At 32.9% G+C, this 26,842-nt stretch overlaps 1 protein-coding gene across 2 annotated transcripts in view; it reads right to left on the bottom strand.

Annotated features, from left to right (window-relative positions):
• ROBO2 (roundabout guidance receptor 2) overlaps positions 1-26,842 on the bottom strand; it is a 1,281,409-nt gene that overhangs the window by 99,896 nt on the left and 1,154,671 nt on the right. For both annotated transcript variants that reach the window (XM_044919554.1, XM_044919552.1), the window contains exons 7-10: positions 26,154-26,165; positions 9,005-9,129; positions 4,746-4,917; positions 26-231 (exon numbers count right to left, since the gene is read on the bottom strand). In XM_044919554.1, coding sequence (XP_044775489.1) covers positions 26-231; positions 4,746-4,917; positions 9,005-9,129; positions 26,154-26,165 — 515 coding nt within the window. The remainder of the gene's footprint in view (positions 1-25; positions 232-4,745; positions 4,918-9,004; positions 9,130-26,153; positions 26,166-26,842) is intronic.

The raw sequence follows: 26,842 nt of genomic DNA, 5'->3' as shown, positions 1-26,842 counted from the left end.
CAAATACAAGTCAAGCATTACTTACCCGTAAATTCTTAATCTGCAGTGTTCCTTGTTCTTGTATAGTTGCTCTTGGATCTCTACCCAGGAAAGTAAATCCCTCCTTTAACCAGCTAATTACAGGAAGAGGATCACCAGTAGCTTTACATTTCAGTAATGCTGTACCATCTATTGCTAGTGTTTGGTTGGCCGGGCCTTGTAGAATTATGGGTGGAGGTCTATCTGTCAAAACTAAAGGATAAGGATATTTTCAGTATATTTTAACTTCTCAGAAGTTATATCATACTATTAGGTGTATATCACATACATATTACTTATAATTTATTCTGCATATTCTATGTCCATTATGTATCTATCATCTATACATACTATATATAGCATATTTACTGAGGACATACTATTATTTATAACTTACTCTGAATTACCTACAGTAGATGACAATAATAAATTCTGACATTATAGTATTGTTGAAAGTCTTTATCATATTAAAATTAAAATAAAAATATGGAAAGTTCATGGCAGTTATTCACAAAATGTATGCTTATCTCTTATATGCATATTTAAGAAAGCTTATAGAGTGTCATATGGGTAGAAACAATTTTAATTTTTGCTTTCATTATAAATATATGTATAATATATAATTTCACCCTTCAAAGCACCTTGCTATATAGAGAGACTATGATATGTTGGTTGATGTTAAATTATTAGATATAAACATTTTATTTCCAAGATTATGACACTGGGCCTTAGATTACAGTATTACAATCTGGATGATAGGATTTAACTAGTCCTTAGAATTAAGCAGTAATCATATACCATTTATGGTATGACAAATTACGGTTTTCATGTAAAATCACTGTTTATATATATCAATTCCTGTGTTCATCTGGGTAAAATTTCCACAATTTCATAAACTTCTTTTGATTAAATATTGTTTCATGGCAGTATCTTCAGTGCCTTTGGAAGTATTTCATAATGATTTAGGAAATATATCAGAATGTTAGTATTATTTAAATGGGTTATGGAAATATGGAGTCATTTGGGCACAAAGTTTCATCCCAAATTCATTAGAAGAACACTTCATAACAAAACTGACATGTCCAGGTCCAAGGAAGGCTTTGTTAAGAGACAGTTCTATAAACTTCAGCATGGATTTTGGTTAATTACCCAAAATATTTATGCTTATTTATATTTATATTATGTTTATTATATAATTACCAAAAATATGTATATCATATATAATTATAAAACTTTCACAGAAAGGAAAAACAATTGTGGATTTTAATGACTGTTAAGCAACTGTGAGGAGAAAGTGTCTATAAAGGACGTCATGTTGTGTTACAATGTACATTATCAAAATGTCATTTTGCTCATTAATACTCTAATCTCCTTTGTCCACCAGGTTATCTGTTTCCCAATCTATATGCATCATCTTTATTATTAGAATTTGTGGTTTTGAGGGAAAAACATTAAATTGAGCAGCCCCTTTACAGCCTACCATGAGAAAGCCAACCAATTTTAATTTAAAATAGAAGTTATGAAATAGAGCCATTGCATGTGCATGTTAAGATACAATGGGCTTCCAATCAACCTAAACCTACTACATCAAAATATGTATTGAAATGTGTGTATGTATGTGTGTCTATATACATATGTAAAACATATAAAAAACTAAAAAAATAAAATTTTGTGTATTATTTACAAACAAAAATTAGAACTACTTCTTTCATGATTTTTTTTATCAAATTCTTCATTTTAGAAGTAAATAAAATAATCTTCAGAAAATGTGAAAATACAATGTTATATTAATTCTGACACATACTGCACAAATAGATATCCAAACTGAATATTCACGGAACTTATTTTTTTTATGGGCCAAAAATGAAGGGCCAATTCACAAAACATGAATAATTCTAAATTCAATGAGAAAAATGGGTCTGCATTACTAGAGTAGAATCTATTTATTCAATTTTAAATATTCTTACTGCTTTGTTTCAAATTAAATATCTCTATAGAATTTAGGTAACTTCTTATAACCTGTTTTTATTTTTATATCCCTGAAATCATTAGATATAGCCAAGGACATCTGATTAGTCTCTTTCCTTTGTATTACTCAAATGAGTAGCTCAATGTCTTTTTAATGAATTTGATCAATAAAGTAATTGAAAATCTCCTGGCCAGAAGGAATTTTCAGTTTCGAACATGTTATGGGTGAAAGATGACCACAGGTTTCCATGACACTGAGGTCAAAGGTTAAATGAACATTTAGGGTTTCCAGTGATCTGTGACCAATTCCATGGTTTTCGTTAACTATGCATTATAAATCCTCAATAAACCATTCATATAAGATCATGGTGTGACATTTATTGTCAACATAATGCATAAATACATTTCTTCTCTCTAGTCCTTTTAGATGTTATTGGCTGTACTCAGAATTCTCATTACAATTTTCTAATTTTCTGAGAGAAAAAGAGCAGAAGAAAGGAAGAAATGAACAGTGCCAATGAATTAATGAGAAGGTCTTCTAAAAGGATATTTTGAAATTCAAGTATATTGAAGCATCTTCATTCAATCTATAATCAGTAAAATTATCACTCAACAGAACATTTCATCACCATTAGCAAATCTCATCTTATATGAACACCTGAGTTAAAAATACCTCCAAGAAAGGAGTCTAAGTGTAAAAATGTAGCAACAGAAACACTGTTACAGATGTTTTCCTTGTTTCTCTGAATATGACATACGTTTTTTATTCTACATTGGAATTTCAATTGGCTCTAAATTGCCCCGGGTCACACCCTCCAAAAAAATGTTCCAAATGAAAATGATAGCTCACGTACCATTAAATTGTTAACTAATCTGAAAAATTAAAACTATGAACAGATGCTAAAGGCATCAGCCAATGTAGCAAGTTAGTATTTAGAAAGAGTTATTTGTAATAATAATGTGTGTCTGTGTGTCTGTGTGTGTGTGGTTAGGTCTTGAAGTTAGAGTTCTTTACTGTCAAAATCAATAACTCTATAACCTTCATTCAATGTTTTTGTAAAATGATCTTGACTTTGTGATTGCTTACTTAAGTAAAAATCAATGTAGGAATTAATATTCAAGCTAGTTGTAGCAAACTGTTCACAGTCATCTCACTTATCAGGTTTAAATTTGTATTCACTCTTTTAGTTTTGACCTCAGAAATAAAGGTAAAATAACTACTGTTTTGTGAGATTATGTCATCAACCAACACAAGTTCTCAAAACAAAAGTTTTCCTTTTCATTTCATCAGAAATGACTCTGAGTATCTGTCATATCATCTGGCTTTTCTAATTCATCAATTTTGTTTTCTACAAATATGGTTTGCCTTTTTCCATAACAATTTCCTTATTTAGAAACATTTTAGAGTCTGTCTTTTGTAAAATAATATAAGCAACTAGATTATAGTAGAGGTCTTCATCATTATACTTAGAATGTTTTATTCTTGTATATAGAAAACAACTTAGGCTATGGCCAGAATATCTTCTTTTCCCAGTATATGTACCTGGACATTTTTGCTAATGGTATAAAGCATAAGGACTTAAGAAAGATGAATAATTATCTTCTATTTCTTTTAAAAGATACATAGGTATGAAGGAACAAAGATCTTGCCCATCTAAAGAAAGAATTTCTTAGCACTGTTGCCCTTGAACCTGACTTGTTTCAGTTCCATGGCAGTAAATTTCTGCAACATCAGCAGGTGCGGCCATTAACAACTCAATGTTCCCGCAACCAATGTTTGTCTGTTCCATTTATTCCTATTCTTGACATGGTGCTGAATCAGGCAATACCATAGACAGACATTAAAAAACATTTCCTTTCTATTAATTTTAAATTACCATTTAATCTACATGTAAATTTGAATTGTGTAAAAGTGAATCAAATTTCATGAGCAGAGAAGGAAGAAAATCAGAGAGGTGACAAAACAAAGTTCTTGTATCTCAGAGACCAGCATCAGGGGAAAATAAAAGCCCCACAAACCTCACAAATATAGGAGAACAAGAGAGAATTTTTAGCTTAAGACATCAAAGAACAGGGCTTAAATTCATACTCAAAAGCTCACAAAGTATCTAAAGTTCCCTACCTATCAAATGTGACAAATAAGCTCTTGGGGAAATAAAAACAGATTATGAAGATCCTTACATCCTGTTCAACAATCACTATAAATGTAGGTGCCTCACCTACAATTTATAGTATGTAATGTGTAAAAAAAAAAAAAAAAAACAACAAGTTCAGCATCCATCAGTAGTTTGGAAGGTATTTAATTAATTTAACTTAGTGAATGAATAATTAAAAAGTCATAGGATGTCATAATGTGATTAGCTAAGAACTCATCTCTGTTTCCACTGATAATATTAAAGATGATATCTCTTCCTCCTCTAATGAGATAAAATTATTAATATCCATTAGAAGCAATCATGTCAGCATAAGACTAAAAAATATATAGATGACATATCTATACACTGAGAGCGTGATGTCATTTCTTTAAAATAAAGAATCACTCTATTTTTAAAAATAAAATAGATAATCTTTGATATTCTTCTTTGGGACAGTACATGTAGAATTAGAGACTATTAAAAATGTTATTTTACCTAGATTCAAACTTAGAAGATAAGCATTCATTTACATGTTTAGCAACCCAGGAAATTTCACTTGGTTAATATGGATCTTGAAATAAAAATTATTATTTTCCTAAAACAAATCTAATAATAATATCGCACCATCAGTAACTTCCAGTTGAGCTTTTGCTAAAATGCTTCCCGCCACAGTTAGGGCCTGGCAGATATAGTAACCCGCATCCGAGCGCTGAATGTTGGTAATTGTGAGGTCTCCGGTTGGCGAAACAGAGCATCTACTGTTGGGTTGCTGGGGTTGATTTGGAAAAAGCAAGTTCTGTGGAAGAAACACAATCTCATCAATATCTTTTCCCACTCAGAAGGAAAAATATATTAACACTAGCTATTACAATTACTGGAATATGGTTGGAAAGTACATTTATTCTAAAAATATGGTGTTGAAATGATTAAATGTCATATAGGGAGTCTCAATGGGAAACTTTTTCAAAATCACAGAAAAATAATATGCTTTAAGAAGTCAGCATGCTCTAGTCTGAAGGAATAATCATCTAAAAACCCTGAATCTTGGGGCACCTGGGTGGTTCATTGGGTTAAGCTTCTGCCTTCTGCTCAGGTTATGATCTTGGGGTCCCTGGAGCAAGCCCTGTGTGGGGCTCCCTGCTCATCAGGGAGTCTGCTTCTCTCTCTCCCCCTGTCCCTCCCCCACTTGTGAGCACATGCACACACTCTCTCTCTCAAATAAATAAATAAAATCTTTAAAAAATAATAAAAAAATAAAAACTATAGATCTTTATCTTAACCCTTTACTTTCTCCCTTACTTACTTCTAGTTACTTAGTATCTTTGAAACATGGCTTCCTCATCTGTAAAATGGGCATAACAATGCTCATGTGACTCATCAGACATTGTGATAATGTGGAATGTAACATTAACTATGCTTGTGTTTTATAAACTGCACATTACTAGGGAATGCAAAATAGACTTTCCACTAATCATTCTGAATACTTGATGTAATCACCTGAATTTCTTATGAAGATGTTCAAAAGTGTGTGGCTGGGACTGACAGAGAGAGACAGCCAAATCTACTCCTGCTATAAAATTTCTGCAGACTGTAATAGCTTTGAAAGGATCTCGGTATATATACTACCATCTATGCAAGACGAAGCAAATCATTGAAAATAAAAAGGCGCAGAATGTTTCTGAAGTGTGCATGTGCCCTTAAAGAATTTCAAATATGACTTTTCTATGAAAAATTATTTTACTTTACTATACATCTCACATTAAACACGAGCAGCCTAAACATAGAATTTCAGAAGTTCCTATATGAGAGCAGTAATGTTAACTTGGATGACCTATGCTGCTTTGCTGTTGTTCAATTAAGAAAAACATTTGGGTGTAACAAATCATATTGAGGTATGTTTCCAAGTTGGATTATAAATAAGAACGTATCAATTTTTATGTTGTATTTACTTACAAAAAAGAACATTATAACCCTCTGGGATCTGTTTCTCGACATAGTAATTAATTTTCCAGGTTTGTAATTAAACAGTTTCAATACGTTACAATCAGGAGGTAATAACATTCAATTAAAGGCATAAGACACATTTTCACCTTAAAATGTTTTTACCCTTGAAGTAATACCAATGGAAGAGGATAAAATAGGGTATTAACACTTTTCAATTACGCTAAATGACTTTAATCCTGCGAATGATGTCCTACTTTAATTAGAAGCTCTTCTCTTTATTGCAACATGATGGATGTCCACTTTATTAGATTTGAGTGTGACACTATAAGCCCACTTTACATAAACATTACCATGTTATTAAACCCTTTCTAAAAGAAGTGATGTTTGCGAGCATGTCAGGATATAATTTCAAAATGCTATTGCCCTCCTATAAAACTTGTATTACTATATAAGGCTAGACATTTTCATGCACATGAAACAATTTGAGAACAAGCTAATTCTCTCGTGGAATCCAAATATATTACTGAAATAAACCATCTAAAAGAGAAGGGTCTAAATTTTAAAGCCACTTGAGAATGATACAATAACTCAAAGTATGCACTTTCCTACAATTAGCCATTAGAATACTAATTTACATAGCACTAATACATCAGATGGGCTTAATTCTCTCTGGGATCTCTTCCTCTACAATGTAATATCAGTCCACCTTCTAAATGATTCGTTGACATGGAAAATGGCATATGATTGAGGTTAACCCATCATCTTTATTCCCTGCTTGTGTGATATAGGCACAAGAAAATGGATTACAAGCAAAACCCAGGAATTCTACAGAGCTCTTCTTGCCTTCAAGTGCCTAGGTATCTTATTAGTGCTAATTGGTATTATCAGCACATACTGAGGAATATGGACCATTAAGTCCAGGCTCTTAACTCTCTCTACTGATGGAGAGTCATAGATCACTGTAAAAATTGGATACTGGATATTGTATACCAATTTATTTTTCCTAATATTCCAATTCATAATTTGAAACTTTACAATTTGCTCAGGCAATTCTCTTTTGTTCTCATTCACAGTCTCTCTCTCTCTCTCCCTCTCTCGCTCTGATGCAAAGGAGATAGATGAAGGAAAGAAAACCAGACCTAAGATTATAATCAAATCAAATTACCTAACTGGAATTTTTTTTCAGAGATTAATATCCCTGGAATTACATGCCACTTTGTTAAAAAAAAAAAAAAAGAAAAAACATTTTAATGCTATTTGATTATCTTTAAAAACCGTTAAAGCAGAATGTAGCATATTTAAATACCATGTTTATTGGGCCACAGGACCAATACACATGTTATGCAATATCTTATGTCAACCTAGAGCTATTTGAGGGCATGTGATTTACACATGATACAGCAGTATTTATATAACAATGAGATATGGGATGATGGAATTTGACTCAATACATGGATTTAAAGTGTAAATTTGCGACAATCAAACTGCTTTACATCATTATATTTATAAAATTGATAAATAAGTAATATATTCATATCATTACATTTACTATCAGTGGCTTGAGGGAGTAACTTTGATGGATCCCAAAGCCACCAGGGTGGGTGGAGGGAAAGAGCTACAGGCAAGAGAAACAGTCTTGTTGAGCTACCAGGGCTCTCCAGCGTTCACCTATCCCAGTTTTCTCAGGTACTGTGAGGCAGGGGTGACCAGAGTGGTGTTGAGCCTCTCCTTGGTGCCAGGCATTACATTAGTGTCTGGGCTGTAGGAGACCTCAGGTCCTGGCAGCCCTGGCCTGGGCAGAGTATGAAGATGAGGACTAAGGGGAACTTCCTGATGCCTCTCTACCCAGATAATCATACATAAATTCTGATCAACAGATTCTTTTAATATAGTCTAAAAAATTTCCCATCTCTGGTAGTTTTTAGATTTCCTGGGACTCTTAATCATGGTTTTCATTATTCCCCAGGAAATTCTTCCAGAATTTGGACTAACAACAGAGGGTGCTGAGGTCTTTTCCTGAGAACTGTATGCCTCCTTAAAGATGGTTCTGGGAAGTCTACAACAAAAATATCTCTAGGTCCTTCAGGAATACACTGATAAGTTCTTAGGCAAAGAACAGTTTTTGGTTTAAGCTAGAAATTCCATTCATTGCCTGAGAACCTAGAGGCTAAGTACTTGTTTAAGTTTTGACACTAAGTGGGAAAAAAAAAAATAGCATATCCAATTGACTTTGAACGGAGTCTGAAAGGCCATGCTACTCAGAGAGCACCATGAGTGGACAAATCAGGGCACAGCAAAGACCAGGCAAGTGCTGATTCCTTCTGGTATATAATGTGTTATTTCCTTCTGATATATAATGTGTGATAATGTGCTATCTAACCCCACTGTGAACGAATCCAGAAGGGATGATGGAAGTAAATACTTCTCCCACTCTTAAATGGAAGTATCCTTAAGTTAATGATAAAGAAAAGGCATTTATAATATCTCTCTATGTACGGGGATTGCAATTGGTTTCTAGGTGGATTGATAATGGAAATATTGTTTGACTTGTTTACACATGCCTAAGATATTCTAAACACTTTATATGTACAAACTCATTTGATAATCCCAATGTAGCTTGCTGCAAGGAAGTAAAATTATTTTTCTGTTCAGAGATTTTAAATAGCCACAGAGGTTTTGATTAGGCTCTTTAAGAATATTTAGTTACACTGAGTTGTATCTATTCTATGTAAAATACAGAATTTTGGACATTAATACTGGAAAATAAAGCACATTATATAGAACATCCGACTTTCACTTATTTTAGAATTAATTTTTCTCTTTTTTAGAAATAAAATAAATTCAACATCGATAACAAGAAAGGCGAGACAAACTTTGAGGAGCACCAGAGACAGAGAGAGTTCAGAGATTTCAGAAAAGCAGTCAAGGTTCACACTCACCTGGCTGCCTTCTTTTTGCCAAAAAACAGCTGGCTGTGGGTTTCCTTTAGTTTCACAGGGAAATGTCACTGTTCGACCTTGAGCAACAATCTGATCTCTTGGCCTAACCACAAACTGTGGAGGAGCTATAATTTAAAAGGAAAGAAAGTGTATAAATATCAACCATTGACAAAGAAAAAGATATCAAAGGGAAAATCTGGTGGATTGCTCAGAGCCAGACAGAAGCTACAGTTTTTAATTTTTTTTTCTATTTTTAAAGCATTTTTCAACACACAATGGGGAAAGGAGAAAAGCACTCTATCAAATCTAAGGAAAAGAAACCTTATTAGTAGATACTTCCTAAATGTTGTACATAATAATCCTATAGCCCATATATTTGCATAGGATAATAGATTTTTCATGATATTCTAATGTTTTTTAAAGTAAAATATGGTTTCTCAATTTGGTTTTGCAATTTGAATAAAGGTAAAAAAGAATCACTTCATTACACAAGTCTCTCCTTCCTCTGAAATTAGTCTATTCACAGATATTGACCATTCCTGTAATATTTATAAGACATTGTTCTACATGCAGAGATACCAGAAGCCTTAGAATATGATCCTTATCCTCAAAGTGCTTATATTCTAGAACTGACGAGTTAAAGTGTTGAAGACATCAAAGAATTAAAAAACTGGGAATTACATACAAAGATAACTAACGATATAATGACATGTTTGAAAGTGGTTGATTCTACTTAATTCTTTTCATTTAGATAAATAAGCATTAGTCAGACAATTGCTATGTTCCCCTACTGGACACAAGGATACAGAGATAAAAAAAATATCTATCCTTCAGTCTTCAAGGAACTCACAACCTAATGGGAAACACAAAACATGATGATGACAACAGCAAAAGCAAGGTAAAACAATTATCTAAGACTATGCTAAGTTCAATGATAGACATGCTTTCAGAGCACAGCATAGGAGCATTTAAATCCTAGTACATATAAGAAATGTGACAGGACTTCAGGAGAAAAGGATCCCTTTGTGTTATGGCAGCTGTGAAAGGCTTTATGCAGAAAATACACATTATGGGGACTTTGAGGAAAGGGCAACATTTAGATAAGTGGAGAAATGAACACATTCCAAGCAAGGAGCTTACTGAGCAAAGTGCAAGAAGCAAGAACACATCCAGTGTACAGTGTGTATTCTGGCAGAAATGAAGGGTCTCAGTTGTGTAAACATCATTGGCTGAAAAACATAGATTTGGATGTAGCCTAAGAAACTCCTGAGAAGCCAAAGTGGGGATTTTGTTCAGGCTCTTTTTAATCTAAGAAGTGACAGATGCAAAGCAAAATCATTAGATGCCTTAACCCTTTAACGAATATACTATGGACTGTGAGGGAGGCAGATCAGTCAATAAAGTAGGAACTCTGGTTGGAAGACGAGGGGAATGATGTAGGCAAAGAAAATGAGACCTAGGCATGAGTAACTCCAATAGAAAAGAAACTAAAGGGATGGGGGGTAAAAAATTCTGAGAAAGTTCAAGTTTCAATTGGGAGCCAAGTGAAAGACAGTAGACAGTATAACTGGAAGTTTTCACAAGGACATCTTTTCCATACGGAAACCCACTTCCATTGACAAGAAAACAGCATGTTTATTCCATGACTTTTCTCTCATCTGTTTACACTTTAACTTGTTGCTTATGCTAGAAAATGGAGGATGAAAAAAAAATTTTAAATCAACTCTAATTTTTAAAACCTGCTGTCCATGGCAACCATCCTAAAATTTGAACTCTAATGAATTAGAACAATAAATGACGTTCAGTTGAAGTCTGTACCCAGAATTCTTTCAGCCCCTCAGGAATACAAAAGAGCAGGTCCAAGAACAAAGTAAATGTAGGGTAGCCTCAAACATACAACCAAGGACTCATTCTTATAAGAATGCTAGTGTAGAAACAGCAGCAGATTTTTTTTTTTTTTCACTGAGAGTTGTAGTGACTTAGTTTTTGGTGTTCTATTATACTGCCTCCTAACTCAACCCATTCAACACATACCCCAGGGACAGCAGGGATAAATCTACTATGTGAAATTTTCTTCTATAACTATAGATAACAGTAGACCCAGTCTAACAGTATGGAGAACCCAGATTTATGGATCTATTTGGACAGAATGTGGTTTATGTTGCCTTGCATTTTCAGGAGATTACTTGCTTCTTACAATCTTCTTGTTATTTCTACACAATTTCACTGAATCAGCAGACAGACACTGATTTTTGTTCCATGTTTTCTAATAGGAATGATAGATTAAATCAATGTTACAAAATTACTTCAGAGACAACTCTATAACACTGCAATGTCCATTTTTCAGGGAAGATATGAAACCACTGGATTATTTATACCAAAAAAGACTTAAGATTGGTCTCTATTATCTCCAATATCCAAGAAAAATAATACGTATTAAGCAAAATTTAAAGATCAAATACAGTTCCCACTTCTTAGTAATCTTATGAAAAGACAAGTTTAGTGCCAATATGGATACTAAGCCAGAGTAACCTAGCTTATACCTCATTATCAAAAATTAAAAAAAAAATCATTTAACAGTCTGATAAAAGTCACACATTCGGCTTATTTGTTCATTTGTACTGCTTTGGACTAGAAAGAATTTAAATTGGCTCACATAACTGGTTAGTAAAATCTTAGAGCCCCGTTTGTGCTATGAAGTCCTTCTTTATATAATTCATTTTTAGAATGTAATAGTTGAGAATACACATGATTGAAGTCACCAAATAAAACATCAAATGAAAAGAATGAAAATATATTTTATAGACTTAAGTATATTATGCTTACCCTGTATCTGTCTACCCATCTACTTCAGTAAAATTAACATCTATACTTTAATTATAATCACATACCACCTTGTATTTAATATTTTAAGATTTTAAGAACTTCTTAGTAGATAAGTGATTTTGCAAAATGCTTTTGGAATCTAGATCCTACAATTTTAACCAGCTGCGAAAACATACCCCCCCACCAAAAAAAAAGAACTGGCAAATGACCACAATTATCTCTCCACTTTTCTGAAAAGATATGATCATTCATTTATTCATTCAAAATGCACTGATTGACTACAAATTATGAGACATTCTGTTGGGTACAGGGGATGGAAAGCCAAATAAAAAATTGGCCAATACTTCCAAGTAAATAAGTAAATAAACACAAATGGAACAGAGTTTGATTTGTATAATAATACAAAAAGCAGAGGGCACTGGGTGAGAAAGGTTGGAAGAGCAGCAAATAGACTGGGTGATGAAGAAAAAAGAGGCAAGATGCCAGACAGGGCCATGGTTGAGTTGTGTTTTAAAGCACAAGCACGAAGAGGAGTAAGGTCACTTGGAAAGAGAGAAGCAGACATAAGGCAGAGACTTGGGGAGCTGGATGTGTTAGGGGAGTGTAAATGGTCTTAAGAATAAAATCAGAGATGCAGAAGTGATATAAATAGGGCCAGATAATTTATGCTAAAAGAACTTAAATTTTGCCCTGAAAGCGACGGAGATCTGTTTGAAGACGTTTATGCAAGAAAGATGTAGTAAGATTTATGTTTTAGAAAGAATGCTTTTTCTAAAAAAGAAAGGACAGATGCGAGGCGGGAAAATCTTAGCAAGTTAGGCAGAAAATCCAGTTGAGAATTGTTAGTCATAGTAGCACCTTAAGAGAACACTTCATGAGAGCTCTTAAAGGACAAAGAAATTCTGTAATATTATAATGTAACATTTACTAATACTGATATGACCTATGAAGACCAGGAAATCATAATTTTTGAGTTTTTATCCAATACTGAATTTAAAAAAAAAAAAACCCTAACAAAATAACTATCAGCATTTGTGTTATTCATACTATGAAGAATTCTTTCGTATGACTTTTATTTATGTTGTATTTTTATTCCAAGTTATTATAAATACACCCTATTTCTAAAGTTCCAGATAGTTTCTTGTCATCAGAACCTAAGCCACACTGCTCTCACTGGAACGGGATTCACCTTATTATTTTTAAAATTAAACAAACAAAATACAGATATTAAAGCTAAGCAAAAAAATTTAAGAGTACTTAAGTGTCTGAAAATGTACATCCTTTCCTATTGTCACTTAACGTTGGACCACCAAAACAAATTGCATCAATCACTTTTACTTCTGTAGACTCTCTCTGCTCAAGATCTATATTGCAATCTCCTGTGAAGGCCTATCAGCTGAAGGAATTTATTTTTGAGGTTTTAAAATGAAAAACTGCATCAATAATTCTTCTGCTAACATTTCACATTTTCAGTATTTCTGCCAGGTGGCAGTGAAAATGGTTTGAAAAGACAGTACTTGGCTGATGGCACCGATGGGAGGGAGTAGGCAGAGAGGTGGCATTTTATCAATACAGCAAGGTAGCACAAATTGTGCTCTACATAAAATGGATTTTCTATGATGGCTCTCATTAAACATAAAAAAACCCATGATTGGGTCCTCAAGATGACAATTTCAAACACACGTTTAAACCCAATGTGCATTAAAGAGGTTGAGTTATAAACTCCAGAAGAATATGCTAGTGATAGAAATGGCAATTCTCTTACATATTTTCTAAGAGAGAAGACTATAAAATACATATTTATATCCTCTCTAAAATCCAAAAGCGGTAGACAAATCTTTTGTAGTTGTGATATAATAACAGAGTTGCTTAATCTGTTAAGTGATTATACCTTATTGTTACAGCTATCACAGGAAATGAGATGAAGAAAACAGTGGTACAATTCAGTGTTCGATGGATACTTCCAACTGAAAAACAGTAGCTTTATAAGAAGAGCAGATTGTGTGATTTCCAGAAAAGTAGACCCAAATATAAAAAGGTCAATTGAGATTAGAGGTCTGGTATTGTTCACATGAAACGGCATTTTTGAGAATTTAAATACAATGCACAGTAAATCAGATTTGATTTCTGCTAAATTATGCTTTGATACTGCATTCAGCCCAAGCTGGCTTCCATCAAACTCAGGCTACAGCTCTGTTTTGCTAATTCCCGCTGGTGGAAGTGAGTGGGTGTTATGGAAATCAGATGGCTGAACATGAGAAGGAGGCACAGGCCATGCGTGAGGTGGGCTTGGAGATGAGGGGCTGGGGAGACCTAAAGGTTAATCCCATCATGTTCCGAGTTGTTTTTACAGCAAAATATGACTTTCTATGGCAGATGTGAACATGGAGATAGTCATGCAGCAGTTGCATATATTAATATGTGACAGGATGGTTACAGGCACAGTCGGCTGAGCTTTCTTTGGGTATAATTGTTGCCTGAGTAAGTAAGCTTCTTATACTGTAATAAATATTTTGAACTTTATATCTTAAGCCAGTAGAAAATATTTTTTTTGCTATTTAACATTTTTGCTTGTTACATTCTAATATATTCTATAAGCCTATTTGAAAAGCACACTCATTTATCATATGCTTCTGTTAAAGATTTGCTGAGTCACAAATTGCTTAATACAAGGACAATAATTAACATTAATTGTGTGTTCATTTAAAGCCAGGCAGTGTGTTAAACCATTCACAGGCATTATCTCATTTAATACTCACAGAACTCTATGTATGAACTACTACCATTTTAATATGAAGATCATCAAACTAAATCTTATAAAGGGCACATAGGTTTTTAAAGATTAAAAGCACTAGGTCGGAGGACAGGTTTGACTTATGGTCCATCTAATGCCATAGTTGGACCTCTTAAACATTGAGCTTTTAGATTAATTCAGTTGACTTCAAACCGTGATCTGACTAAAATTTGCCATCTCTAGTACCACACAGAAGGATAAGAATCATATGCTATCATTTCCGATATGGTACAAGGATGTTAAAATCATAACATTATGTTTTTCCTGAATAATTGCTTTGATTATTAAAGTAGCATAAAACCTATGATCTTGCTCTTTCTGTGCTACTGAAAAGTACAACCTTTCTCAAGTATACTCATTTCAAGTCATTCTTTATTCAAAAACCTACAGTGCTTTTCTTATAGCTTGCCCTTGCAATGCTTGCAAATTGTTCCCCTCAGTGTAGCATTCCGCTACACTGGCCTGAGATTTTACCATCCTGACACTCACTTGTCCCCAGACCAGCTCGAGTATTTCAGCAGAACAGTCTACTTTTAACCACTTGCATGTGTATTGGCTTGTTCCCGAGGTTCACCCATCTCATTATCTATTATTCTTTGATCCAACTTGTTGACAATGATTAACCTGAGCACACTCTATGTTCTACTTTTTTTGTGTTCTTTCCACTTTAAGATACCTGTTCTTGCTTGCACTGCCTTTTGTTTCTATTCTTCCTCCTGCCTGGGTGTCTTGCTTCCTCAGTTCAGTTGTAATCTCTTACTGGAATGGGGGGCTACCATTTTGCATTGAAATGGAATCTTTATTTGGCCTGAAAAAGTCCCATGTAGTGAACGCTAAATAAATGTCTTGAAATAGGATACTAAAAACAAAAAGTTCTTGATCTAAAGAAAATACTCAATGCTTTTTCCATTTTATTATACTGGAAGGATATGACACATTCCCACCAGAAACAGTGACTCACTAATTTGGGTGGAGGGATGCCAAAGAAAATATGTTGTTTGAAAATAATCTCCCAACTGATTCTGATATGTCCTTCTGTAGAGATTGCCCCTGTACCATATTGGAAATTTATGACACAAAGACTACAAATGAGTAGCCACCATCCCAGAGTGACAACAACAGTACAGAAAAATAGAGGAATTGTGTAACAACCAATTCTATATTTTCCTGAAAAGATTTAGTTAATAGGCTTACCCCCACCAACAATAAACACAGTGAGAAGTCATTTCATTAAAATGCAATATAGAGTGGGATTAAGAGATGAATGTTTACTTAGTTTATCATCAGAACAGACTAACTTCTAATTGATAAATGATTGTTTCTTCAACTTACTTAATTCTATTTAATTTTTACTACTTAGCACTTCATTTGACTTCAAAAGAATTTCTGTTAATAATATTGGAAATGCATAATGTCATAAAATATTTGATTTGAAGTTTATTAACACATAATTCATCTCAGAGGAAGCAGTGCATTTATAAAGGAAAACAATTCAGGGATATAGGATTTAAAATAATCACTTTTATAAAGTCTGTTTAATCACATTTTATTCATTTGTCATTATTCTCAAGGAATACAAGTAATCAAATTGCTAAATTACCTACCTTTCCAGTTAACCTCTTTCTTATTGAGTTCATGGCAATAACTCTTCCATTTGAGTGTTTATGCCTTCTTTCTCAGCCACTACCTTACTTCTAGCTAATATTAAAAATTCCATGGTAAAATTCCAAAATCTATAGCTTTCCTTTCAACAATAATCTAGTAATTATCTATATATATGCTTCTTCATTAATCTAGTATCTCTTTATAAATATAAATACATATAAATTTATCCCTACATTTGCTTCCTTAATGTCAGTATGAAAAAATAAAAATACTAAATGAAATACTGCTTTCATAAATATGAAAAGAAAAGTAAATGTTCAAGGGCAATAGAATGGCTACAAAGAATCACAATTCTTATATTCTTCACCTATTTAGACTTTGCTTTCTACTCTACCCATGAAACATCTCACATATACAAATTGCATTCAATCTTGTATGAATAAAGACATGTTGCAATTATGTAGCTATTTTAGAACTACTTTTATGGAATTTATTGATTGTGGGAAGACTACTTTTTGAGGGTTCATATAATAGCTAGAACTCTAAAAGTAACACATGATTATTCAAAATCTGAAGATCAAATAAAGCCATGGAGTTAGTCAAATGAATTATACAGTGTGACTATAAAATAATGTAAGTGGCCTTCTAAATTGACATATACAGTAAGCAATTCCAAGGAGTATCAAAAGTACTGAGTTTTAGTAGTAAGTGTGACACACACACGCAAGTATGCGTGTTTGATAATCGTGGTGAAAATAATTTTTTTTAAATTTATATTCACACATAATATACTCCTCCTTGAAAAGGAACAATGCAAATATCAAAATGAAACATTTCTATGATTATAGAGAGTGCATAGAATGCCTTTGAAAAGAGTAAATTCATTTGGCTCAAAATATCTTGAATTTTTGGATTTTGTAGGCTAGCATATAAAAACAGTGTTATAATAAACAACTACATGCACATAGCCATTTGTATTTGGTCTTAATTGTTTTTTAAAGACAACACATCACTGGAATACATCACAGTAATAAAATTTATGCTAGAAATGAATTCAGATGTTGGTTGGCACTTTAACCAACCGCAGACATTTACTGGTTTTATTTTGTGCTAGTGTCTGAGGGTACGAAGATCCCTGTCCCTGGAACTCGCTGGTTACAGAGGAAACTCATATGAAAATAATCAAGTATGACACAATTATATTCCTCATGATGAGGGTTGTAATACAGGATGTCCTACCATTATGACAATAACTTAACTCAATCTGTCTCCAACAATTGGGGAAAGCATGGAGAAAGGAGGAGAGAGAGAAAGAGAGAGAGAGACAGGTTGAATTGTTCCTTTGAAATTAAGTAGATAAGGAAGGGAAAGTGGGAATTTGTTCTTCACAGAGGGAAAAATGCATGCATGCACGCTGGTCAGATCAGTCTGTTTATTAAACTGAAGGATTATGTTGGTGGAACCATGAATTTTTTCCATGTAAATAATCTTTATTGGCTTTAGCAAGTCCATTTTAATCCTCTAATGGTATTAAATAGTTCTACATTGCAATAAACATAATAGTTAATTTCTAAAGTAACTAAGTTGGATATATTTAAGATAATTTTAAACTTTCTTATATTCCAGTTTGCTAAAATAGATTTCATTTTGATTATAGGTAAGTATAGGAAATCCTGTTAAATATAGGAAATCATCCTGAGAATGTCATAGACATTCTGAATTCTAAAAAATTCTAAAAAAGTTTAAATTGAGAATGCCTAGAAAAATCTAACAAATTTTATACAAATTCTGAATTGTCAAGCACATTTTCCTCTGTTCATTATCAATAGGAGTTTTACTTTTCTACTGGCATTCCTGACCGACTAAAATACTGAGAACAAAATAAAATTTTGTTTTCTCTAAGAGACTGTTCATTCTCAAAAACAAAAGAACAAAAAACAAAACCCAAACTATTAGCTTAAAAGCTAATGAATTATTAAATAAAGCAATATTTACATTATATTTTTAAATTATCCCATTTTTCACCAACAGAAAGAGAATACTTTAATGAGTAGTGAAAAAAATTCTGTCTAGATCCTAACCTGGGAAAACTAGACATTTCCGCATTGCGGATAGAAGGGGCTGTAAGTATGGGGTTGTGGAGGGGATTCTTCAAGTAAATGGTGAGACAAGACATTCATTTTCACTCACTTAACCTGTCAACTTGCCAGAACTGTCATGTCAGCACTCCAGCTAAACCACGAAGGCTGATCACATCCCATTATCTCATTTTTTTTAGAAAAAGATTGCATGAAGATGCCAATCAGAAAAAAAAAAAGAAAGAAAAAAAAAACTTGCAACCAAGAAACAAATGTACTGATGCTGAAGGGCTGCTTAGTTAACGGAATTTTAATATGCAACTGCAATGTTTCTTAATAACATTAATTACACGCTTAGTAAGGCACCATCCTAACTCATTAGTGCCTTCTTTTTGTTGTATTTTATCTCCTACTAGCAGAATGGGGACTATGTGATTGGCCTGCTACCATTAATGTTGTTTAATCTTTTTATAGCACTATTTAAAGCTGCTTGCATAAACATTTTCTAGGCAAGGGTATTACCTATGTATGCATATGTGTGTATCAATTAATTGCACCAACATTTGGCTTGCCCCTACCACATGTAAGTGTTATGCTAGACCTAGAGGCAGCAAAAAGATAAATACAACAATGTATTTACTAACAAAGAGTTAATAGTTTTGTAGAACAGATGAAAATAATATCCCTAATAAATCTAGAAAGCAATGCTTGCCGTAAGAGATTTTAAAAGGCATTCAGATATATTTTAACTCAAAATTTAATTTAAGTTGGTAGCTTATATATTTTTAATGAATCTAATTATGAGCTATTCCCTTGAGTGACATTTAATATGCTTAAATAAGTAATGTCATAATTCAAATGTCATGCATATAATTTTTAGGTGTAATGCACATCACATCTATTTTATAGTACATAGAAATACACACACACATATATATATATCATGATATCTCTTTCTATCAAATTACAAATTACTATAACATGTAAATGAAAATGTTGACTATCTTAGAAGGTATGATTAAAATATTCTTGCTATTTCTTTCTGGCAATAGCCAGTGAAATCTCTTAATACTAATCTCCTAACACTGTTTCAGTCCAGAGTATTTATATTATTTTGATGTTTGATATTTATAGTACTTTAATTTTAACTACTAAGTTAACATATTTAGTGTTTATTTTATTCTTATTTTAATAAACTCTAAAATTAATGAGTATTTAAGATTTTTGATACTTAGTTTAAGATAATGGAGTAAAGGCTTATTGTTCCACTTTCCTCTATTTACTACAAGAGAAATTAATATTATAGATAAACTACAATAGCCCAAAACCACAAATGGTGAAGTAGTCCTGCCAAACATAGTCAAGTCTGGAAAAAATGGGAGAAAGTATGGTACATACCAACTAGCCTCTATTCACAATCCTCTATCAATGCCAATTTCACAAAACTACCTGTCAACAATGTGAGAACCCATCCCATGGTCCTTTGATGAGAAGAAGAAAACAAAATTAGAGTCAAGAAGGACACTTGGGAAATATGAGATATGACTGTAGAAAACCAGTTAAAATGCAGAAGTTGAGGAGAAGGTATTGAAGGAAAGGAAAAGCCAAGCCTAATGTGAATGGCACAATTGCGGGGTGGCCTCCATAACTTTCACTTCCTGGAGACACTCCCATGATTATGTTATGTCTCATGACAAAAGGAATTTTGCCAATGTAATTAAGGTTACTAATCAGTTGACCTTAAGATAGAATAATCAGATGGGCCTAACCTAATTAGATGAGACATTTCCATCAGGAAAGTTTCTCTAGCTGATAGCAGAATGGGAAGTCAGAGAGATATAAAGCAAAGCACATGAAAGATTCAACAGACCATTGCTGAATTTGAAGGTTGTGATGGCCATGTACAAAGGTTGGCAAGTGAACTGGGACCCATTGCTGCCAGCTAACAAGGACATGGGACCTTAATCCTATAGCCACAAAGAACTTAATTCTGCTAACAAAACTGAATGAATTTTGAAGTGGAGTCTTCTGGAGAGTTTCCAGAAAAGAGCTCAGCCTGATCAAAATCTTGATTTTGGCCTGTGAAGTGCTAGGAAAAAGGACTCAGATGAGTCTGTTGGGGCTTCTTACCTATAGAACTGTGGCCTAATAACCGGGTGCTAATGAAGTTGCTCAATTTGTAGTAATTTGTTAGGCAGCAGTAGAAAACTAATACATCTAAAAGCCATCTTTATGATGAAGCAGGGATTATGAAGAAAGATGAAGAGGGCATTTCATGTGGACTATGGACAGTTTCTCATTTAAAGAGATCTGCTGTTTACCATCAGAGTCACCAGCATCCTCAGAAGAGATAAGATCTTTTTTGATAAACTACTCAAGATAACATCCACTAGAGGCTGCTGAATGACCCTGGTACTTCCCATTTTCTCTTCTCCAAAAATGCAAACCCTGATCTTCAGCAGTTAACTAAGTGATTAATAATCAGGTGGGGTCTAAAAACAGGATCTATGTAAAATAAAATAAAACAAGCTGCCCATTAACTGATTGTTTAATTATTGACAGAAAGAACATAATCAATTAGTTAACAAAAGAAAAAGAATCTTTTATCTTCAAATAATTACCCAAGGAAACACAGAAATACTTTAAACTAAATAGTTGTCCATAGTCTAAATGAAATTACATATCACAGGGCCTCTCTTTTTAAAAAGAATCAAACTTAAAAAAAATAAATAAAACCTCAAAACGGGATTAAAGAGCTCAAAGGCAACTGGAGGTGAAGACTATTATATTTAAGGTTAGCAAGGAAATGATGAAAAAAGAAAATAAAATTAAATAAATAAAATATATTTTTTAAAATATATTTTAGAAACAAAAAAATGATAATTGCAATTGAAAAAGTCAGGGAGATAATATAAGCATTAAGAAATCAGACAATATGAAATAAAAATGATGACTTCAAAATTATTATACAGAAGTTAATAAATATGGAAGTAAGACAAAGGAAAGCCAACATTACTCATGGGAGACAGAAAAAGTGAGACAGAAAAAAAATAGTCAAAGATAAAAGAGAAGAAAACATTCTTGAAATAGAGTAAATTAAAGCATGAATCTGCAGATTCAAGGGCTTGTGTCCTGGGGATATTAGATACAGGGTGATCAGGACCAAGATATAATCCAGAAAGGTTCTAGAAGAAAGGACTACATTGGTCTTCAAATGGTAAAAGGGAATCTCAGCCAAAGATAGAAATATTCCATAAACCTCAGAATTCACTACAGTACAATTCCAATTCTAAAACAATCCAACATTTTCACCAAGGTTTGAGAGAAAAAAAATATGACTCAATAATTTTATACTTATCCTCTACTTTAGAGGCAATGAACAGACATTGTCAAACACACAGGTCCTTGCAGAAGAATCAGGTCGGTGACTAAAACCAGCCAAGCATGAGAAGTAGCTAGCACTTGTTTTTCACTTTAAGAATTAGCATTAGCTTGAGATATTTTAAACGTTTCACATTATGGAAACTCTGTTGGAATGTACAAGGCAAAACAGAATGCATTTTTTTAACCTACTATTTAATCAAAACATATGGAGCAATGAAAAACGTGATGCTTAATAAAAATTAAATGGGACTCTGCATAAGGTAGCTAATTAGCGCCAGGTGCAGGAAACATTAAGTGCTTGTAGGAGGGAGATGATTGCCTCAGGTCATGGGGTAACAGCTTGTCCAAGGAAGAAAATCTGCAGGGAATAAAAGTATAGGTTTCTTCCAAGACACACTCAGGACGCCTTTTGCAGGAAAGTGGATCTTGACATGAAAGGGTTCATATATAATACCTACATGTTTTCTGATTAAAAAAAAGAAAGCCTGGAATATTTCCAATCTTAAGTTAAATTATATACAGCACATAAAATTTTCCAGATTTCAAGGTGGGATAGAGGGTGGTGGTGTCAGAAAGATCAGTTGTGTTATTCTGTAAGTAATGTCTGCTTTATAATTTGCCTTGAATGAATTTTTCAAATACTCACTTTTTATTGGACATCTTGGTGGTCTCAATAATGTGTTTTAGAGCATGTTAAAACAACACTACACTTCAGCTCAAAACGGAACTTTCTAAAATGAGGATCTGTTTAATTTTTGTGTTTAAGCCGTGAAAAGATTGGAAAAAATAAAGAAAGTCCCTATAGATTTTTGTTTAGAACAGCGGCTACTTCTTTAAAACAATAATTAAAAATAGGGAATTTTGTCTCAAACATACATATTTCTCAATACCTACAAACTCTTGCGTGGCCAATTATATTCTTCCATCAAAAGGAAATATACTTTTGAGTCACTAAATAAGGAAATACTTAGAAGATTCCATAAAGTTGTGTATTGTCAGTTTGTTTTTGATTTTTTAAACAAGTTTCACCTGATGCCCACAGCTTTTAGCTTCCATACTGGAGGCAGTCAGCATCTAGCATATGGTATACATGATAGAAAACGGAGCAGGCCTCAGTTCACTAGCAAGGCAGCTGGTAGATTTGACAGTTCTCTTCCAAATTACTCATCATGTTTTGAGTTGCTGCTAGGAAAAAATGTGCTGCCCGTCTCCAAAATAGATGTTCTTTTTTATTTTTAAGCTTGGGAAAGGCTTCCAAGAGAAAATAAGACAGATGGGTATAGGAAGCAAGATATTTATTCCTATTTAGACCATTTTCTTCTGTCAGTTCCCTTATCAGAACTTATCGGAAGAGTTTTCCAAATAAATGAATATTTCAACATTCTTAGTTAACTCTGTCCTAGCATGTACTTTTGCTTCTCATACAAAGAATGCCTTCGGAATAGTAAAAAGTCAAAGCCACAAGAAGGGCTGGCAGACTTTTAATAATCAAAGTGGCATTTGTCTCAATTTCATGGTAATTTTGTGGTAACCAAATTATGGAAGTTGCATTGAAGGACTCTTTTTGAAATGTTGACTTTGCCAATGAGCAAGTGAAATCTGGAGAATATTTTTCTCCATTGGCAAGTATGTGATTGTCTGCTTTCACTGATACTTCCCCCACTGAGGATCCTCTAAGTCAAGAGTTTTTCCTACAGTCTCAAAAATAGACCAGAAGGTGTTTATTCCAACTGCAAATTGCATAGAGTCGCCAATTCTTTAATTCAAATGAAGGTCATAAGAATTATCCATTGAGACAAAACTCCCGGTTTCGGGGTTTATAAGGATTTCTAAATGGGCTTTCCACATGGACTACCAAGTTGTTTGTTTGTTTGTTTGTTTGTTTTTTTAATCCTGTATGGAATGTAGTTATTAATTTCTGAATCTATAAATATTCTGGAGTTTGCATAGATTTCTAATTTTCTTTCAAAATCTTTACACAGGAACTATCCCTTGAATTTTCTCTAAATTTTAGATATTTGGTACATATTTCTTCACCTAATTTATATTGGACTTCAAAGCTGGATTTTCTCCCTTTTCTGTGATTTCTACTTTGTGGAATACCCTTTATGCTATTGCTAAGAGCTTCAAAGTTGAAAATCTTGCATTTCAAACAACTAACAAATATTAATATTAATGTACTTTGCTAAGAGCTTCAAAGTTGAAAAACTTGTGTTTTAGTCAACTAACAAATATTAATATTAGTGTAGTTTTCTATTATTTGACCATTTAATTTATGATTTACTTGACTTGTACCCTTCTGACCTTACAAAAAAAGTTGGCATATCCATAGCTCCTGAATTAAAATTCATGTAAAAAGCTTATGCAAAGAAAAAGCAAGCTAATTTCCTCATTATCCATCTCATCTTTGGTGATCCAATAAAAGCATATCCAACATTCAGTTTCCAAAATTAATAGCAGTTGTCAAGTTTAAAGTATAGTTCTTCATATTTCTGAACATTGTCATAAGTCATTGGAGATAGATTTGTGAAATGACAGACTTTCCCAGAATAAAATACCACGTGTCAAGAAGCTATTCTTTAGTTCCAGCCCAATGGGAATTTAAGAAATCATTTTAAACAAGAATAAAAACAGAAATAACTTTGAAATGCCTTGTAGGTGACAAGTACATCTCAAAGCTCCCTGTACATCACATTTTCTAATCAATGTATATCTTTTTTTTAATTATTTCTGTGCTTTAAATGTATTGGAAATTATTAACATGTTGTTTTCTGTTCTGGGAACTTGTGAGATAATGTAAGTCAAGTGGTCATGGTTTATCGGCATAAGGTTTCTATATAGAAAGATCTAAAATTTAAATGTTATTTTTCCTGTTAACTTGCAAAGTTATCTTATTGCTTCCTATTCACTTCTTAATTTTAGATATCATACCACAGATAGGTAAAGTTATCATTAATAAGAATTCATACAAATACTAAAAAATAAGGCTTAAAAATTCCTCAATTTCCTAACATCCCCAATTGTAAAAAGCATGATCAATTTAATAATTGTGTTTAAAGAAAAAAAAAAGCCTGCATTTTACATTCAAATTAATTGTAAGCCATAACTGTGTTTCAAAAATATAAAAATATGCAATAATATTATGTCTCAGAAATTAGGAATATGTTAACCATTGTTGGCATACAAAGTGTTTTCACATATATAATCAATCTTGAGCTTATTTCATCCCTACAACAGCTTTGATAAGTCAATACTACTCTCTCCATTTTATAGACAAAGTGACCTAGGATCAGGAATATTAAACAATTAACAAAGGAAGTACTGCTCAGAAATTGCAGACCAGAAGCAGATGGGGAAACCAAAGTTCTAAATTTTCTATATTTGCTATCTATGCAAGAATATACTACATAACAATAAAGTTTGTGAATGTTTCAACTAATGGAGAAAAATGTTATGAGTTTGGAACAATACATATCAAATGTCAATGTCAAGCCAGTGTATTAAGAAAGTCAAAATGGATTTCTTCAAAATTTTTTCAAAATGGACCATTTATAAAACTGTGTCAAATCAAATAACTTATTAAAATATCTTTAGATATATTAAAGAAGCACTATAGTAAATTCATTCATTCATCCATCCGTCCATTTATGCATCCATCTGTTCATTTACTTATAACACAATTACCAAGATTTATTTTATTTAAACACTTTTGTTGGTTGGTTAAGCTAAACTTTAAAAGAGATGGAGAAAGGTTATTAAATCGATGGATTTGAAAAGATCTTACTTTCCAAATGTTTACAAATAATTACCACTTAAATTACTGCAAATGCAAACAGTTAACTTCAATTTTGCACAGCCAAATGAAGGATGAGGTATATTAAAACCACCAACTTTTCATGCCAAAGAACACAACTCATCCTTCTCTTTTCCTCTTAGTGTAAGCATCTACTTAGAACAACTTGAAGCATTCTACCAAATTTTGTTTAAATAGGAAAACAGATAATAAGTATACTGCAGTTAAAAATGCCATTACAAAGCAAGGACTCGAAGCAGTTTAAAATCAAAGAAGTGCATCAAGTAATCAAACTTCTTAATTTAGTTCCTAATCATTCATCTTAATGAGTATCAAGCATAACTAATAAATGATTATTATATATATACAGGAAAAATGAATTATTATATTTTTCTCTTTAAGAAAAATTAGCAGTTTATATAGTATTAAACATTCATATATTATTTTCCATGAAAATCATTACCTATTCATTGTTAACACCATAGGTCACTACAAAATGGTTTATCAAAATGATGAATAGATCAGGAGGAACTTTTACGGAAGAGAGTCCCACAAGTAATATTTTAACATGGGTGAATAAATATATTTCATTCTATCAAATCCTACTATGCATGAGTTATGAAGCATTGTACAAAGCCATGCTAAATGGATAGAAGGATGGCTACTTACCAACAGGGCGAGCTGTAGACATTACAATGGTGTGGTGAGAACATAAAGAAGAAATTAAAAAAAAAAAAGAAAATTGTCAGAATGCATGATGTGTAATGTTACACTTAAGTATGGACAGTAGAGTGATCTCTAGTCTTATAATTCAAGTATGAACAGGATGTCTGAGTTTGACTAAAACTGAAAGTTATAAATATAATTCTAAGAAAATAATTATTTTCACTGCAGAATTAGCTCTATGCGAATTGAGAGATATTTTATGTAAAGTCGTATTGTCATCACTTACTATAGTTATTTTTTCAAAGATCTTTTTAAACAGCCTGTATTGCCCCAAAGTTAAGAACCTGATGAATATAACTATCCAAGTCATAGACTAGCAAATGTCAGGTCAATAATAGAAGTCCTCACTGTCTGATTTAAATAGCAATTGGATTTTAAGCATGGTTAGTCAGAACCATCGCAAGGACTACCTAAAAGCCCCTGACGCTGCTTTTCAGCCAGTATTAAGATCACATCACTTTTCATCCATGGACAGGGTGGATGAAAATATAACAAATAGGTTGGAACATCCTTAGAGATTTCAACTGAGTAGCTCCCTAACTACTGTTAAGCTTTTTTCTTTTTCTTTTTCTTTCTTTCTCTTCCTTCCTTCTATTCTTCCTTCCCTTCCCCTTCCCCTTCCCCTTCCCCTT

Source organism: Neomonachus schauinslandi, chromosome 1, assembly GCF_002201575.2.
Source record: "Neomonachus schauinslandi chromosome 1, ASM220157v2, whole genome shotgun sequence".
NCBI classification, from domain to species: domain Eukaryota; kingdom Metazoa; phylum Chordata; class Mammalia; order Carnivora; family Phocidae; genus Neomonachus; species Neomonachus schauinslandi.
This window is presented reverse-complemented; position numbering and strand designations above follow the sequence as displayed.